Source organism: Tetrao urogallus (assembly GCF_951394365.1).
Source record: "Tetrao urogallus genome assembly, chromosome: 1".
NCBI lineage: Eukaryota > Metazoa > Chordata > Aves > Galliformes > Phasianidae > Tetrao > Tetrao urogallus.
Window position 1 is genome coordinate 125504025 of NC_136813.1, and position 18134 is coordinate 125522158.

At 36.6% G+C, this 18134-nt stretch overlaps 1 protein-coding gene across 1 annotated transcript in view; it reads left to right on the forward strand.

The window, feature by feature from the left end:
• Positions 1–244: 244 nt before the first annotated feature.
• Positions 245–18134, forward strand: part of EFCAB6 (EF-hand calcium binding domain 6) — a gene marked incomplete at both ends in the record, with an annotated part of 79057 nt that continues 61167 nt past the window's right edge. The window contains 4 exon segments of the mRNA XM_079550713.1: positions 245–328; positions 4458–4606; positions 9951–10009; positions 15987–16114. Coding sequence (XP_079406839.1) covers positions 245–328; positions 4458–4606; positions 9951–10009; positions 15987–16114 — 420 coding nt within the window.

Here is an 18134-nt window from a genome sequence, read left to right on the forward strand (position 1 = left end):
TGGCATTATTGTTCTAGTTTTATAGATGGGAAACTGAGGCAAGAGACAAGCCAAAGACTTCCAAACTGTTTAAGAAAATCTAATACTGGGATCAGAAATTCCTTTCTTTCAGTACCCCTCAAAACTGATTAGTTTATGGTGATCTTAGCAGCTAATTATTCCTTCCCAGTTTGTTAATAGAGAGGTAAGCAGGGAATGTTACTGTGCAGCTTTCTCTCTACTTGTTGCAAATGGAATTTGAAAAATGGCCAACCTGGTTCTTCTTTATCACATCGACGTTCCCATATATCACCAGATCTTGGCTTCCCTTGCTGATGCAAATAGCAGGGTATGTCTCTTATCTTTTTTATGAGATCTTGGCTTCCACTATGAGGCTGTGAAAACGTTAATGTCCCAAAGAGGCGTTTTATTTTCACATATTGACAGTCAAAACCTGACCACTTCCACATCGGGTACTCTCATTCCCAGGATGCTGGAAAATTGTGCAAAGAAGTCAGCATCACGATTCAAGGGATGATGCAAATGCTTTACAGCTTAATGTTAGCAGACAATCCATTCAGACTTTGAAAAAGGAGTTTAAGAGGTGACCACATCATCTGGTGTTGTATCTTCACTAAATAGATACATTCAAAAAAAAAAAAAAGGCAATTCTCCTGCTATTAGCTTTTAGAACAAATTGATCAGGATTAGCTGGATGCAGTTGTCAGAAAATCTTAATTTGACCATGAGTTTAATTTTATTTAAATAATAATTATGGAGCTAAATGCAAAGGAAGTTAAGATAATCTTGATTGCCTGTGATATACAAGATGTTCTAATGGTAAACCATTTCAACTTCAGAGTTTATGCAACAGAATTTTAATTTTAAGACCTACGTATTTCTGGAATTCATTATAAGGAAGATAAAATATGAACACGAGTCACAACCCCGTTGTCTGATGGAGATTGGAGGTAAATCCCACGGTAAAATGTGATAAACTGGTTATGGGTTCTCCAGCAAACTGTCATTCTGAAAGATGAAAACTGCTCATTCATTCCAAGCAATTGGATACAATTTAATAATGAGAAGTGTATACAACATTAACAGTTTCACTGCTGATCAGGGGAAATATCTGGAAAATAACCGCTTGCAATCAAAGGTTAATTTCAAAGCAGTGGAAATTAATACCATGTGAAAATGAGTTGTAATTGCGAAATGCCATTCACATTTAATCCGAATGAAGCTGCTGCAAAAATTTTAGCCTACTATGACATCTAGACAACTTGCTACAGAGTTTAGGCATGATTTATCATAAGTTATGCTAGACTTTGTTTAAGAATACCATAATATTCTTATATTGTTGGAAGAGGGATGTCTTTGTGCAGCTATATTAAAATTCATGTTCATGTAGATGACCAACCAAATGGCACTGTATCTTGGATTTGAATCATATTATGCAGACAGCTCACATACTACAGACATAATCTTGTGCAGAGAAAAGAGACCAGAAAAGAATCTAATGGGGAGTTAAGAGACCAGAAAAAAAAATGTTGCAGGGACTTAGAAAAAAAGTCATTATTTGCTTGTTTTTCACATTCTTTATGTATGTATTCTTTTCTCAAGATTTCATAAATATTTATTCAATTCACTGCAAGTGCGATATAGAATAGCAGCGTTCTCTAAAAGCTGGGTCTTTTCGCTTCAAAGTGGAACCACAATTATGCTAGATATGATGTACTATAAAGAATTTCCAAAGCATTTTGGCATAAGTACAGATACAGTTAAGCAAGAAACAAACAAACAAAAAGCACTACAGGGAACCAAATTCCAGATGTGTCTGAGAAAAAGAGTGGAATTATTGCATACTTTTTCCTCTTTCCATTCATATCAATAGAAGAATTTCTGTTGGTCTGGATGGATATAGTTTAGATTCTCAGCAGTTCTAACTAGTACAGGGATGAGAAGAAAAACAATCTCCCTTGGCCTGGAAAATTCTACCAACTGTGTGTTAAATCTGCCTTTAAAATCAAAAGACGATCCTTTACATGTGACAAAAAATTAAATCATCACGACAAGCTCATGAATCCCAGATATTGACTTTGTTCCTGCAGTTCGGAATCTTGTACCATGTGGGAACCTCGTTTTTTGCTCAGTACTCAATAATACCAAGTTTGGTAGGTGATCTTTTTTAAAAAATAACTTTTACTCTGAGATGATGCCAAGATGGTGAACTTGGGCAGGGCAGGGATGTCAAGGTGATGACTCAGGGAACTGGTGACCTGTCGGCTTCATGTCTGCCAGGGAAGTATTCACCAAGGGCAAGTCCTGCGCTGCTTAGTAGCTCTCTATGATGGCCAACAGAAACGATTCTATGATTCATATTGACAAAGAGAGAGAGTTTCTAGAAGCACCTTCTGATACGTTTTTATAAAACTAAATGTATTAACGTTACCTATTAAGATTGTAAGGAATTTGAGTAAATGTTTTTAAAGAAATATTGAATTAAAAGCTACTACAATAAATGCAGGTAAGTTAGCATAGTTTTTAAATACTGATCAAGTTTGAAATACAAGAAAATACAAATGTTTTGTTTCTGTTTTTATTCTTTCTGTATATAATGATTTATGCAAAAATAAAAACAGCCTTAAGAATTTTAGGTAGCTTTATTTCTTTGAAGATGAGACTGACACAAGCTCTGCTAAATCAGTTCTAATCTGCCAGCAGGTAAAAGAGAAGATGCACAAGCAGGAAAAACTTTTTCTATAACCTTCACTAGGAAAAAGTTTTTGACAGCATTTACCAGCTGAGTGCTCTGTAACAGAGTGTGGTCTGGAGAGCGCTGAGAGGTCATTTAGAGAAAAGTTAAGGGAGTACTATTAATAATTCAGAATACTTTGATAAGTGGAGAAGATGAGCAAGACATCACGGGAATGAATGTGTTTCATTCACAGGGTTTCTTGTTTGCTTCTAAAGCCAGATAGCAGAAGCACAACTTCTGTTTTATTTTGTGTGCTCCAATTTTGCTTTTTAGATTTACAGTATTAAAAACAATATTAGAACGCCAGATTCCTTGGGCTAAAACAAAATGTGCACTGAGCTAGATGGCTAAAGTATTTCATAATGTGAATTGCTAGATTGCTCTGTCAGATAAAGTAAGTAATGACTTCTTCAAGTAATGACTAGTTACCACTATTTGACAATTATTTTCTGACTTACATGAAATAAATTGTTAGTGAATAGGTGGTGCTGCAGAAACACATATTTTTTTATATGTGGTAGCAAGCTTAGAACCGAGATTGAAGATGGAATAGATATGACCAATGACCTCTTTTGATTTTAGATGTGATCTTAACTGAAGAAAGCTGTGGAGTATGATGGATGTACATATCTGTCACTGTATTACTGTGTTTTGCCTGCTTTATGGGAAGGTGAAAAGAAAAAAGCTTTCCAGTACTCACTCATGTGTCTTCATGCCATGGAAATCCTGACTCAGAAGTCAGGCTGTGTGTAAGAACTGAATGTCTTACTACGAACTAGGTTACACAGACCTGTAGCTGTGCTTTCTTAACCTTGAAAAGACAAGAGGGACGAACAAGCCTCAGGGACATTCAACTTCTTGACCTTTTTTTGTCTTTTCTGTCTTTGATATGGAGGTCAAGGCCTGGATTGGAAGTATGGTACATCTCACCTTACAAGCACTCCCAGTGTTCCGTGTTTATTTTGGGCTTTCTAAAATCTCTCCATACATTATCTTCACTCTGTGATTTTGGCAGTTCTGAATAAACAATAATCAGCTTAGAAGCAGATGGGGTACTTGTCAAAAAATGGTGGGGGGAGAAAAGCCTCAGGGATGCTTGCAGTATTCAACAACCCAGTGTGAGCTAACGTTTCAGGAAAACAAACCAGACTTCTATTGTTTCATGAGCCTTATCAAAATCTGCAGTAAGTCAACTTTCAGGCGTTTTACATGTCCCACAAGTAAAAACACATCCACATAGCTCTGTTGCAACAGCATGAGAATTAAGAAGAAATAACCAAAGAAATGTGTAATATTTTTGTAGAAGCTATGCTAACTATTACGTTTTTCCTAAAATTTTCCAGTATTCATTGTGCTAAGGACCAATTTAATAAGGGAAACTTTGATACTTGGTTATGCAATGGATGCCTTTAAAGTTACTTAAGAAAGATGTTATCAAGCAGGCTGATCCACCAAGTATTTTTAGGTTGGAATTTTGAGGCATATTTATTATTTGAGAAAGTTGTCTGACTTGTCATTTGAGAGTGTGTGATTGGGAATACTCTTTTGCAGTGAGCTTATTAATTAAACATCTGACGGTCAGAGCATGCCAGGGTAACCTATTTGATCAGTTCACAAAGAGAAACATTTAAAAAGGTCTTGTAAAAAATGCATTATTGTTTTAAAAGCTTCATGAGCATGATTTTTCTGAACAAAACACTGTAAACTGTATACATTACAGTTGTGTTCAGCCTACCAGGACAGTGAAAAAGCCTTCAGAGCAGTTGATGTCAGTTGGAGTGGATTTGTGTCTTTGCATTACTTGAAGTCAGTCAGAAATAGCTTTGTATTTCCTTTACTAAATGAAACTTTTCAAGAGCTAATGAATAGGTAAGAACTATATTTTCTTAGGGGGCATTTTTCAGTGGCACCATTTCATAACTTTGTTATTGCTTATTGTGACCACCATCACTAATCTTCATCTTACTTGCACCTGTGATGCAGTGCATATGGCACAGTGTGCAATGCTGGTAAAACTGAATATAAAGCCTAAGTTGTTTTTTGTTGTCATTGGTAGTTTTCTTCAGTAATGTATACAGATTTAATGGAGTAGAAGCTTTAAGTTACTGCTTTCTTACTTCTATATGCTCACAAATTTGTATTTAATATCCTAAAGGGAGCATTACTGTCTTGCATTCCAAAGACTAGTGATGTGGGATGGTGTGAATTTGCTTGAAGAACAGCTTCACAACTGTTAGTATCATAATTGCACAGTGATTGTGTGACTCTACAAGCTTCTCACTTCAAAGTATAGTAGTGTGGCAAGGAAAAGAAACAAACAACAGGGAGAAACAAGGACAACAACAACGAAGGACAATGAATGAGCTAACGCTGAAAGCTTTCACTCTGCCCTTTTCATTGTTTGTCACTGAGAAAGAGAACCAAAAGGACCCTCCTGTGCAGCATAGTGAATAAATTTCATACCTGGAAATTTGAATGCAAACTAAATGAGGTAAATATTTTTATACATTTGCTGTGACAATTGAGAAATAATGCCAGCTGCTGGATTCAAGACAGTATGCTGTTTTACTTTAACCAGGCATCTTCTCAGTATTACTACCAAAACTCAAATGATCCTGTGGGGAGTGTAGCATACAGAAGATAAATGAATTGAAAACATTTTCCTGCCTTGCCTAGAGAATCTGAGCAGATATGAGTTTAGGCCATGGGACACTTTCCAGAATCTGATTTCCTGAACATTATTTCAGTTTGTTTATGTGGACTAGCTTCCTAAACTCATATTTCCTTTATAAAGCCAAAATATCACAGGAATGGATGTTTTTGTGGCTCTTGGCTAAATCTAGACCACGATCTCTCATGATTAATCCTTTATACTCAGAAAGCAAAAACTGTGAGAAGGAAACTTCCAGGATACACTCTGTACTCCTTGGCAACATTGCCAAGGGCATATGGCCAAAGAGAAGGGAAGAATGGCTTAACTCTCACACATTATTTTTACTACAAGATACTGCTTGAACTTACAGCAATAGGACAAGGCACCCAAACCACAGAGTGTGAGGAGGCTAATAATTAGATCATGCATTGCTATTCAGTGTTTCCACAGTTCATAATTTATATGGAAATTGTTTGAATAATGGAATCATCCACATAAATAGAGGGCTGAATTATTTTTTCTTTATATGAAACAGTTAGCTGTAAGGACCCCAGTGCAGATATGTTTTACAGCAGCAGGTGCTGTTGGAGAGTATCATCTGCAGTAACCATATTGCTCTGTGTGTTTGTCAGATAAATCGTATTTGCTTCTAGTCATTCACAGTATGATATAACAGTGATCAACTATTGCTTTGTCAAAAAATGGCTATTATAGTTCTTTCAATTCATGTCACTTTCCTGTTTAAATCTTCACGTAAATCTTGCTCTTAAAAGCAGCTACATAATGGAAAGATTTCTGCATGTGCACTGGAACCTTCTCTAGCATATGAAAAATATGGTGACATTTTAATGATGCTGTAAACAGAAATGTTCAAGCCTGTGTATGCTGTATCTCCCAGGTGGTACTTCTCCGAAAAGGTTATTCAAAAGATCTACCAGTGGAAGGGAATGACAGAAGTTCTTCATAGTTACCTAATTCTTACAACAAAGTAACTTCATTATAGTTGATAATAAGTGTAATAGTAATTGATGGGCAAGGGACATGATTTCAAGGATTTTAGGATTATATTTAAATGACACGACATGAGATGTGTCAGGGAGCTGTTTATAAGAAATAATACATTATAGCATTTTATGGATGTTGGAGGTATTTACATCTCATGGGCTCCTGTTAAAAAATTCAGGCCCATTGAAGTTGACGCAATTTTGCCTTGGACTTCAGCAAGGATGTCATCCTTGATTCATTTAGGATCAGATTACCTACACACTTCTCTCTCAGCGCATGTCCCCACTGCAGCAAGATCAAATACATTGGAGGCAGGTCACTGAGGTGTACTCTACTTGAAGGGCATCTCTAAAGTGATTCCCAGATTCCCTGAATTCTGTATTTTTTCCTCTCGAAAACTGAGTCAGAAATAAAACATTGTGAACTTGCAATTCTACAAAGTGGTATAAACAGAAGGATTTCATTTCACGGTATTTTAGTATTGCCACATGAGAAGTATTTTTTATTGTGTTTTAGAGTTTGCTGTGCATTATATCACTTCACAGGTGGAGGGTTAGGATGGTGATCTTGTTGACAAATCATACACAACCAGTATGAAGGCAGTCTAAATGAAGAGCCGAGTCTGCTAAGACTTAATTTTCTTGATTCTACCCAGGTTTTAAGTTGGTGAATTTCATCTACAATATAAAGAAACTTCACTCTTCTCACTTTGTCAGGATTTTAAAAAACTTTTTCTGTTACCCTCATGTTTTATTTCTTTGATTTCAGATTGTATGAAAGTACCAGATGTTAGGGCAGTGATGACTGAGAATTTTTCAGTGGGAAACGTTTTGTAAAAAATCACTATGACATGATTTATCCAATGATTTTGTTATATATCCATGTTGCTACAGCTCTAATCTGTATTTTTTTTTTTTTTTGGAAGTTTATTTCTTTTCATTTGGATATAATCATAAGTATACTTCCAAAAAGGCAGGCAGTGCTGTTTTTTTTTTTCTAATTATTTTAACAAGTAAGTTGGCACATTATAATAGATAAAATGCTGGATTGCCACTCTAAAAATGCTTGCGCTTTTTCTAACTCTACAGCTGAATGATCTTTATGTGTGTCAGTTATTCCACCTATAGCATCTAAATAATAGGTTTCCAGCCTTTCAGCTTGCCTGGGCTGCACTGAGTGAAGAGGAATTGTCCTGAGCCCAATATACATACATCGCTCCAAAAATAATGCCTCCTATTTATTTCCATGGAAACTATAACAGATGCAAAGAGGACAATAACGCTATTTAATAGAAAAAATTCTCTGCTACAAAACACTATTTTTCAACATTGTTCAGTCTGGAGAATAGGAGGCTCAGGGGAGACCTCATTGCACTGTACAACCTCCTGAAGGGAGGCTGTGGTGAAGAGGGATTTGGCCTCTTCTCCCAGGCAACAAGCAGGACACGGGGCAATGGCCACAAGTTGTATCAGAGGAGGTTTAGGTTGGACATAAGGAAGAACTTTTTCTCTCAGAGAGTGGTAAGGCACTGGAATGGCTGCCCAGGGAGGTGGTGGAACCGCCGTCCCTGGCAGTGCTCAAGAGGCATCTGGATGACGTGCTGCGTGATATGGTTTAGTGCTAGTAGTGGCAATGGTGATGAGGAGACGGTTGGACTGGATGATCTTATAGGTCGTTTCCAACCTTGTGATTCTATGATTCTATGAACCACCTGCAGAATGGGGGAAAACACCATACCCTGTGGAACAATCAGTGGCACCATAAATTATGGTTAATCGTGCCAGACCTTACAACAACATTAGCATTTCTTCCTAAGTTTATGTCAGCTCCCAAGATTTTGGCAACTGCAATTGCCAAAGTCCAACAGGTGAGTGTAGGACTTCTCGGAAAGGAGGTGGAAGTGGAGAGATCTGTTGCTCTGATAGATGCAGCATTGGCTGGTTGCTCATTTTCATGCAGAATTACCCTCTACAGCATAATTTGAGTGATTTAGTAGACCACAGACATTTGAGTGGGATGGGATCTCAGCTGGGGGTTCAAAATAACAGTTGTTATCTTGGCCTTAATTTTGAAGATCATCTGCTATTTCATACTGTTTGTTTCATATTCATTTATCCTAGACAATAATCAGAGATGAAATATTCTTTCTACAGCTTTTTTTTAAATAACCCAACCCTTCAGTAATAATGTTGACAAAGAAGGAATGATGTGGTCAAATGTAAATGCCAGCTCTGCCCCTTCCTTCGTTTACCTCAATACTTTGGTGCTTGGCCCTTCCCAGCCCCTGTTCTGGGCTCTGGTGCAACTGTGCTGCTTGTGCACTCTAAGGTGCTTGTCCCTTGAGCTGCTGAACATGGTGTATGCACTCCGTTCTTGTGCAGGAACATTTCATACTGACCAATTCCTTTCCCTCCCCTTAAATACTCTGTGTTGTCTTTAGTTTCAGACAGCCAGAGTGAATTCTGTGCTTCCAGTAACTTGTGTGTTTTGCCTTCTTGACTGAGCTTGAGAAAGTGCCATGTAGTCCTGAAACTGGAGGTTGTTTTGTTTTGTGGGTATTGTTTGCTTCTTTGTTCGTTTATTTTGTAAAAGACCCAGAAAGTCTTGTATACCTCTGATTTTGTCTGAATATTTTTTAGCTTTGTCCTTGGCACTTTGGATTAGCAAATGCTTTAAACACCATCTGCCACCATTCTAAGGAGCAATAGAAGTTTTAAAAGCTTTTCTGAGATTATTAGAGTAGCAAGTCAGCACATTTCTGATAATATATGAGGGATGTAATTGCCTATCAAGAACTTTATGAAGTAGGAGTGCTTTTAGCCATGCTCACTTGGGCCTTTCTACAGTACCGTTGGAACTGAACAGGAAATATGCCAATAATTTGGATGGTCATGGGATCAGTTCCTTATTAATTTTCAAGTAATTATTCACTGAATATGATTCTAGTTAAACTCCTACGATTTTTAACACAGTTTAACACTTCCAATACTTTTGGAGTTTTCAAGCATGGATGCAGTCAACACCATAAGATTAAAGAAAAAACAAACATACATTCCCTTTAGTTAGTTCCTCCACTGTTATGTGTAAATAATGAGAAGGGATACATTCTAGACATCCGTAATGTGAACATCTACATCTGAACTGCTCCTCCTAGACTCCATTTTATAGTCACTGGAGAGAAACAACGGGCAGGATTCATCTAACTGGTTTTGGTTATATACTTTAGAATGAGATTAATTCTGTCCTGAAAGTGTCTGTTCTTCCCAATGACTATAAAGGGACAGTGTGACTTGCTCAGGTGCAGGCATGTACATATGGTTAGATGAATTCTCGCTTGGGGTCTAGTTCTTCCACAGCTAGACATTTGGAACTGAGAAAATAAGTTGGCTCAGTTTATGTTTTTAGTAACAAAGAAAAGCTATGGAAGTTTATTCTAAATGTGAATGTTGCACATGCTGATATTGTAATGACGTTGTAATGTTTCTACTTCAAAATTCTTCTTGGAACACAGTGTTTTTACAAGAAAACCTTTTAAAAATGTTTTCTTTTTCTCAGGTTTGGACTGAAAGCCATGGGTAAAATAGCTTGGCAACAATTTTTAGAAAAACTCAGAGGTAATGGAAGTGCCTTTGAAAACAGACAGGAAAAAAAGTAGGAAGTTCTTCCTTTTTTGGTATGAGTTCAGAATAATGTGTGGCATACACGGTTATCGAAAACGAGGAAAGCATATCCATTTGGTGATCACTCTAGATTAAATTCAGTTAAATAATTTTTTGGCAGTGCTTTGTCCAAGTGCAAAGTCTTATTTTGAGTCCTGTCAAACCCTGAGCCCTAATGAGGTCCAGGAAGAACATGTTGAGGAAGAGAGTAAGGCATGAAAGCACTGCTAAGACTTTTTCCTATTGCAGAGAAAATCCAGCTAGATGAGATGAAGATTTTCCCAGTGACACTGTTCTACAGAAGCTGTGTGGATACATCCCAGATGCTCATCCCTCTTTAAAGCAGGTATTCTTAATCCCTGGTGAAGTAAGAGCAATTATTTTTAGGTGCTGCCTTGGTTAACCACTCTTACAGCTAACCACCTGTGTCTGTATCAGCTTTAAAACAATCTAGTGGTTGCCAGTCTTTGTTTTGTTTTACAGTAGCTTGCAGAGTCGGCTGTCCAAGTTTCTTTGACATAGCTATGTGCATCCTGGGACTAAATAATCTGTAACAACCTCTCTGATAAACAGAAATTATTGACCTCCTAGAATTTCTCTGGAAGTCACATTGGCTGGTTTTTTAATCATCTCTGTGGCTCCCTTTGAACCCTTCCTAGTTTTTCTGTATATTTCATGAAATGTTATGATAGAAATGAGAATTGGTGCTTTCATAGAAGTTTTACTGGTACCAGAAAAGTAAATAAAATAACTTTTCAGATACTGCTAAGTGTTCCCTTGTTTCTACACTTAAGGATTGCCTGAGTCCCTGAGGCCTAACATCATGCTGGCAATTTATTTATGCTTTGATTGTATGTTATGACCTGCAAATCTTTCTGAGTTACTGCTGCTTATAATTAAGATTCCTCTTTGATTCTGGCATATTTACTCAATTTCTCAATGTAGAGTTTTATTAGAAATCTTGTTCTTTGTGTTTATTTTTCCTAAGCATGCTGTATCCCTGGTTTGTTTCATTTGTCATTTTACTATTTGTTTTTCAGTTATCTATGGTCCTCTCATGTTTAAAAGTTTTATTTTTTTAGGTTATTTGTACAAATACATATGGAGAGGGTGCGAGGAGGTGTGAATGCTGTGTTTTCTCTGTTTATACACAGTCACACACAGAAACAAGTATGTGCATATGTATGCATAAGAAAGATGCAGATCAGTGGCTGTGAGACCTCATTGAAAACAGAACTGCTTCAGAATAGATTATCATCTACATTTCCATGTGCAAGTTTCTGTTATCTGGTTTATCTATCACGTTTGTTTAATATCTTCTATTTTATTCTATACTGCTCTCATTTCTTAACCAAAAAGCATGCCACAAGACATATGCAAGGTATACAGTTCCAGGACAGCAGACTGCCCTGGGAGAGTGGCTCAGATAGAGACCAGACGTATTTGTTGGCTACTGCCACCAAGGGAGTGTTAGTCTGCAGCTATTGCTACCCCTCTGTTGACTGGTACAATTAATTTTCTCTGCGTTGGGCATTATCTCCTGTTTATGCAGTATTCATCACCAAGCCTGTCTCTGTGTTTCCTCTCTCCTCAGTCTTCTCCCTGCTCAGGGCTGTCCCTGGGACCAAGTGGATCACTGCCTCTTTCTGCCCACCATCAAGTGTGGTGACCACCGCCTCTCATCAAGTGTGGTAGTTCCTAGAAATGCTGACTGCTAGAAGATTTCCATTTTGGTAAAAAGAAATGTGATAGCTACTGGCTTAGTCTTTTTGGATGTCGTATTTTCTTTTCATGCTAAGGTCCGTATAACATTTAGCATAACATAAGGTCCACAGTAACATTTAGCAAATACTATTATTCTGCTCAGCACCTGTTTGCAGTAGTCTAACTGATCTCACCTGTGAACTCATCATTTTATGTCTAAATGTGTGTGAATCTGTAGTTTTCTTAAATATTTACGCAGCTCTGTGAGCAGGTTTTCAGCTTCTGTAAAAAAAAAATAAACCAAGTAAAGAAATTTTATCATGTCCTTGAGTTAACAGAAGTATGTTTCTTTCTCTTTTTATTTCAAAAGATAGAAATAGATTTAAACTTCAGTTTCTTCTGTTCCAGGACTTAAAATGAATTCAAATTCTTATCTAAAAGGTTTTAATAGCTTTATTCAGCACGCTTTGGATTCTTCGTATCACTGCCCAGCTCATGGGCAACTGCCTGCAGCCTTTTTCTTCCAATTCTTTTTTTTTTTTCCTGAGCTATTCTTGTCATGTTGGAATAAAAACATGCCACTAGTTCCTTGCTGTTAATCCATATTCTAAATCCTAACCTACTACTAGCACTTTCTAATGTACAGTCTAGAATTACAGCATTTCCTGTAACTATAGCTACAAATTTGACTTTAAAATGTTGAATCAGATGGATGTTTTATAAAAGATGAGTGACTTCCCTTTGATGTTCTTCAAGTTTTGCAATAATTTGTGATCTACTTTAAAACAGACATTCTCACTTAAAAAAAAAAACAAAAAACCAAAAAAAAAAACCCACCAAAAACAGTTATGCAAGTGTTTCAACACCAAGGAATTAACAGTAAAGCAAACTGTCTAGCTTCTAGAGTGTTTTGAAAACGTTCATCCGTATATTCTGAAGCACAGAAAGAAAAACATCGAAAATAATTTGAGTGGGCAATATTCAGTATACATTAGTTGAACTCTGAGCTTCTTTTTGTGCTTTTTTTTCTAGTCATTGTTACAATATTCTTATTTTTATACATCCCACCATAAGGAGTGCATTGCTTGATCGTTCTTGTTCTTGATTGCATGTGGTGTTCCAGCTATCTAAGGCATTCTCATTTGTGTCATTTGAAAATGTGACACTGTTGTTCTTCTTTCAGACTCATTGTCATCCCCTTTGTGCGTAAGAAATTTAGAACTGCGGTGCTGGGTTGTCATCTTTCATCTGCAAAATTTCATTACTTTAAACTCTTTTAAAAATATATTTTTTTCACTAAAAGAGATTGTTTATCTCAGGGCAAGGAAGACTGCTGTTATTGTAAAGTCTCCTAACTCAAAGTTCTTAGATGCATGAGATTCATAACAGAAGATAAATTGTTTTCTGCCTTGTGCTGAAGCCTGGCATCAGGTAAACTTTAGTGTGTTCCTAGAACTGTAAAAGGTTTATAGGTACTTAGTTACTAGTTTTAGTGTTGTATCTTAATGCAACTAGTTGCAATTGATGTTTAAAACAAAGACAGGCATAAATATATGCAGGATAACATTACAACTTCATTTGAGATGCAGCATTTTGGAAAAGAAGGGTGATGCCATAAGCATGCACATCCAAACACGCCGTGTAGCAATGAATGTATATCCCCATGGTTCTTGTGCACACAGGAGAAATGACAGACATAGGGAACCTGTTTTGATGAGAGGATAACATTAGTATGCTACGTGTAGTTAATTAGAATTATAACTGTGCAGTAGTTACTACAAGCTCACATTTCTATAATATACAATATATGTATACATATGTGCGTTTGCAGTTTGTCATCTGACAGGTTGTAACGTACGTCTGACACGGACACGGTATCGAGCCTATTGCTCAATAGTTCATTTTCAAAAATAACTGAATCTGACTTTCTGTAATCTGAATTGCCTTTTTATGCCTATCTTTAGAACGTGAACTTTTGATAAGGAACAGTCTATTTTCACCAGTTCTGTGGCCTTCACAATGTACAGAACTATGCTAAAATGCCTTTCTGTCAGCTTTGATGGAATGTCATGATATGCATGTCTCATGCAGTGGATGGTGTGATCGTCCCTGAAGTGCACAGCTGGATTTTTTTTGTTACTTTGATTTGCTACATATTGCACTCCTTAAATTGAAGACTCTATTTCTGAATCCAATGAGCAAATAATAGACTGAAAAAAATTAAAGCTTTCAGTCTGGTTGACACAAGCAAAATGAGCACTGGGCATATCTTCAGAAGGACTGTTGGCATTTTTTATTAGATAGTTTTATATAGATGATATATCACAATTCCTTTCTAATATAATTACATAAAAACTATTCTCCTTAGCTCTGCAGTATATCATCTGTACACATATATATATGACCACAGAATGAAAGAATTCACCTAGCAATTTATAAGAAAAGAAATCAGTGTCATAGATTGCAGTAGATAATAATCACAACTGAGGCATTCAGGTCATCATTCAGTAAGGCTACTTACTACATGATATTGAGTCATTTACTGAATTGGGGCTTTATTGAATGGAATTGTTAACAAAGGGAAAGGTGTTTGAGACTGTAGAAAGGAAAGACAAGCTGATGAAACAACCATTTGATCACCAGCGTCTGGAGGCTCCTACACTGAAAGAAAGACCTGTAAGAATTGCTTATATTTCTACATAATGTAATGTTTTTTTGTGGTTGGAATGAACTAGTGCATCTCCATTCACACTGCTGATGCTGGAACTGAATTAGATAATGACCTGGGACATAAAATTAAACTATTTTAGATAAATACAATTAAACTTCAAGTTGGTTAAAAAAAAACCAACAAATGTGAGCAACTCAATAAATACTGATGCAGTATACCTTGGCTTTCCTGTATTGTCTAAGGTTTAAACAAAATATTTGTATCATAACAGATATTTCATCTTCACGGATAAGATATACTGTATAATTGTTTCTTATGAAGCACAAGCTATCTTTCCAGCTCCAGTACCAGATTCCCTAACTTATTTACCGGGGGAGGTAGGTATATTATCAAGTTTTGTTTCCATATGATTTAATGCACTGACAACAGTCTCTGAAGAAAATTCAAATAGCAAAAAGTAGTTTCAGAAGACCATTATCTTTTGATTGCAAAACTTTAAAGTATTTCCCAGACCAACTGATGAAGTAAATAATTGCTTATCCTCTATATTATTACTGCCACCCAGGATCTCTGTGGGGGACTAAAGGGAAATGGAATTTTCTTAGGGTGAATTTTATGAACAAAAAGATATTTGTCTAGTGCTTAGCCAGGAGCTGAATCACTGAAGGAACTATTTACTTCTAATGTTTCTGTTATTGTTCCAGAGACTTTATTCCACCCTTTTTTTTTTTTTCTTTCCCTCCATTATCCTTCCTTAGGTTTCTTCAGAGAAAATAAACAAACAATTTAACAATAAAAAAAAAAAAAAAGTAGAAGTTCAAGGACACATTTATAAAATGCGGTAGACGATCATAGATAAGTGTTGGTACAAACCTTTATTTAAAACTCTCCTACATAAATTATAGATATTACTTGCCATGGGAACTGAAAGAAAACCTGTGTTTTAAGTGCAGCAAAATAAAAATATCTGGATTCTCTTGCATGAATACATCCATTGCCTGTTACCTTGAAGTCTAAATACATATGCATTGGCATGACAACGTGACAGGGCATTAAGCTCTAGCCAAAGATCCTCCCTGAAAGCTGGTGCACCCTTGGTTGCCAGGTCAAGAATGCCAATAGACCCAACCTAGTGGCACAACTGATTTAAAAACTGCATCTTAAGATGCAAGAGGAACATGAGAGAAGAAAGGCAAAGTCCATGGAGTAGGTCTCAAATGTTCTGAATTAACACACTACTGTTAAGATTTCGAGTTTCTCAAGGTTCACCAAGTACTTACTGATTCCAGATCAGATAAGGAATGAAATGCAGCTGATAAGCTGAACTGAATTTGAGCTGGTCTGTGCAAATCAAGTTCATGTATTCATTCACTGGTGGCACAGTTTATCAGCAAACTAAATGTTTGCTATATCAAGGTAACGGAAAGGTCATTATAATTCATTCCATAGTTTTAGACATGTAGAATAATGTGTTAGTATCAGCATTGGTTTAATAAATGGTAAAGATTTACTCTTTTTAATGCATGTTTTCTTTTTTTTTCTCCTTTTTTTTTAAAGAAGATGAAATGATCACAAGAAATGCCATTAATCATGTTTTGCATGACACTGTGTTTCAAGTCAAAGATAAAGACTTGCAAGAGCTAATCCAGATCAGACTGGACACCTTAGATATCATGAATTTTTCAGTTTGTTTGAAGAAAAAGAATCTGTGGTAAGGGTCATTTCTTTAATAACCTTTTCTATAATGACTGAGGCCAGATTATATTTTATGAAAATTCACACTCTGCATACAGTCTTTGTCTGCGTTGGTATGTTCACATACTTTCCTACAACATAAATCCTCTTCATAATCAGTACTTCTACTTTCTTTTGAGTTGGGAAGCAGACTCATGCTTACTGAAAGGTTTTGAAATCTCACTCAGAATCACTAGCTTATGTATGTGTATACTGCAGACAAGGGACAGGAATAGTTCTTAGCTTTGAGGTGTCAGATGCGTTTCACTGAGATTTTGCTGTTACTTGTTTAATCTATTATTCTTTGTAATATATATATGTGTGTGTTAAAAATGTGTGCTATATGCTATGCAGAGTTTGTATATTTTCCTGAGAACAGCACTGACATCTTCTGAATTTGCAGCCTCCTAATGTTTTCCTTTAGAACCATTCACTATGCATACACAGAGACTACATACTGAATCCTGCAGTCAAAACTTCAGTTCACTGGGCCAGGTTCCTTTGACAGAGATGTCAATACATTTTTGGTTAGCAAATTATTCTAAGACATAACCTAAGCTGCAGTTTGTGGTTTGTCTACTTCTTCATATTAAGAAGCTGTTCATAATTTTCAGTATCACATCTCGTAGGTTTGCATTAGGGCATCAGCTGAGTAACTCCACATGTAGCTTTGTGTTGAGTAGTCTGGACAGTGTTTTGGAGAGGTATCAAAGGAGCATAGTAGTGTCAAGAGGTATAGATGCATAAAAAGAAGGTTGCATTAAACAGCTCCGAATGTTGTGCATTGCTTTGAAAATCTTTGATGTTAGAGGAGCTGAATTCCACTCTGATGGCTTCAAAATAGCAATATTTCATGCATCGGCTCAGGTCCATTCTAGCTGGTTTTGAGTAGAAGGCAGGCAGAGCAAATGTTAAACATCATGGATCATTGTCAGCTTGGGATGAAATACAACATGGGATAACACAGTAGCCACATAATTACCATGTCAGCCCTAATTTCAAACCTGGTGAGTGATTCTGCTCCAAGGAGTTGATCTGTTCTGGACTACATGGCTGATTTGTTCCTAGGTTTTGATGAAAACAACTGTAAGTAAGCCTGAGTATCTGGGAGTCCTTACTTTTTATGTCCTGAGTGGTATCCTTTGTGTCATCATTCTGGCTCCTCTTATATAAAAGGCAGATTAAAGGTTGTACAAGAGGACAGCTCTTTCAAGAAAACACTTTCATCATTCCTTTAGGAAGATATTCAGTCAGAGGAATCTTAAAAGAAATAATGGGCAGAACCTGAAACCAATCTATGCTTCCAGAAAATAAGGCAATCCTAAAAGCTTCTCCACCTCCTTCCTTTCACCTGAAAGTGCATGGTACAGGGCTTGGTGCAGTTTTACTGTTAGATCTCAGATTTACTGTCAAAATTGTGATTCTGTTTTTATTTCTTCTCAGAATTTTCTGTTTTGAATGTAGTCAATTTACAAGTGAAAAACTACTACTAACTGCTAATGCTGCAGGCAGATCCTAAAGGAACTTCAGTAAAACAGTTGTTCTCATTACTTTCATTGAATCATCAAATTGTTTGAGTTGGAAGGGATCTTTACAGGTCATCTAGTCCAATTCCCCTGCATTAAACAGGGACATCTACAACTAGATTTTTCTCCTGTGGAAGCCTGTTGTCTTCAAATTATGCCTTGAGTAAGTTGAGTGCCTCTTGCAAGTCATTCAGTCTTAGTGAAATGTGTTTTATAGGACTGTGGGGAAATAGTAAAAACTCATCATTGTCAGTCAGCAGATGTGACTCTTCAGTCACTTAAGGGAGCACATCAACAAAGTGAGATACTCAGTTTCCTGCACAGTCACATTTTAGTCAGTTTGCAGAACAAACCTTTCCAAAAGTAAACTTGGGGCCTGATGCTGTATCATGCTTTGGGATCAATAACTAAAATTTAGTTTTTAGTTGAAAAAAACCTTCTGTTA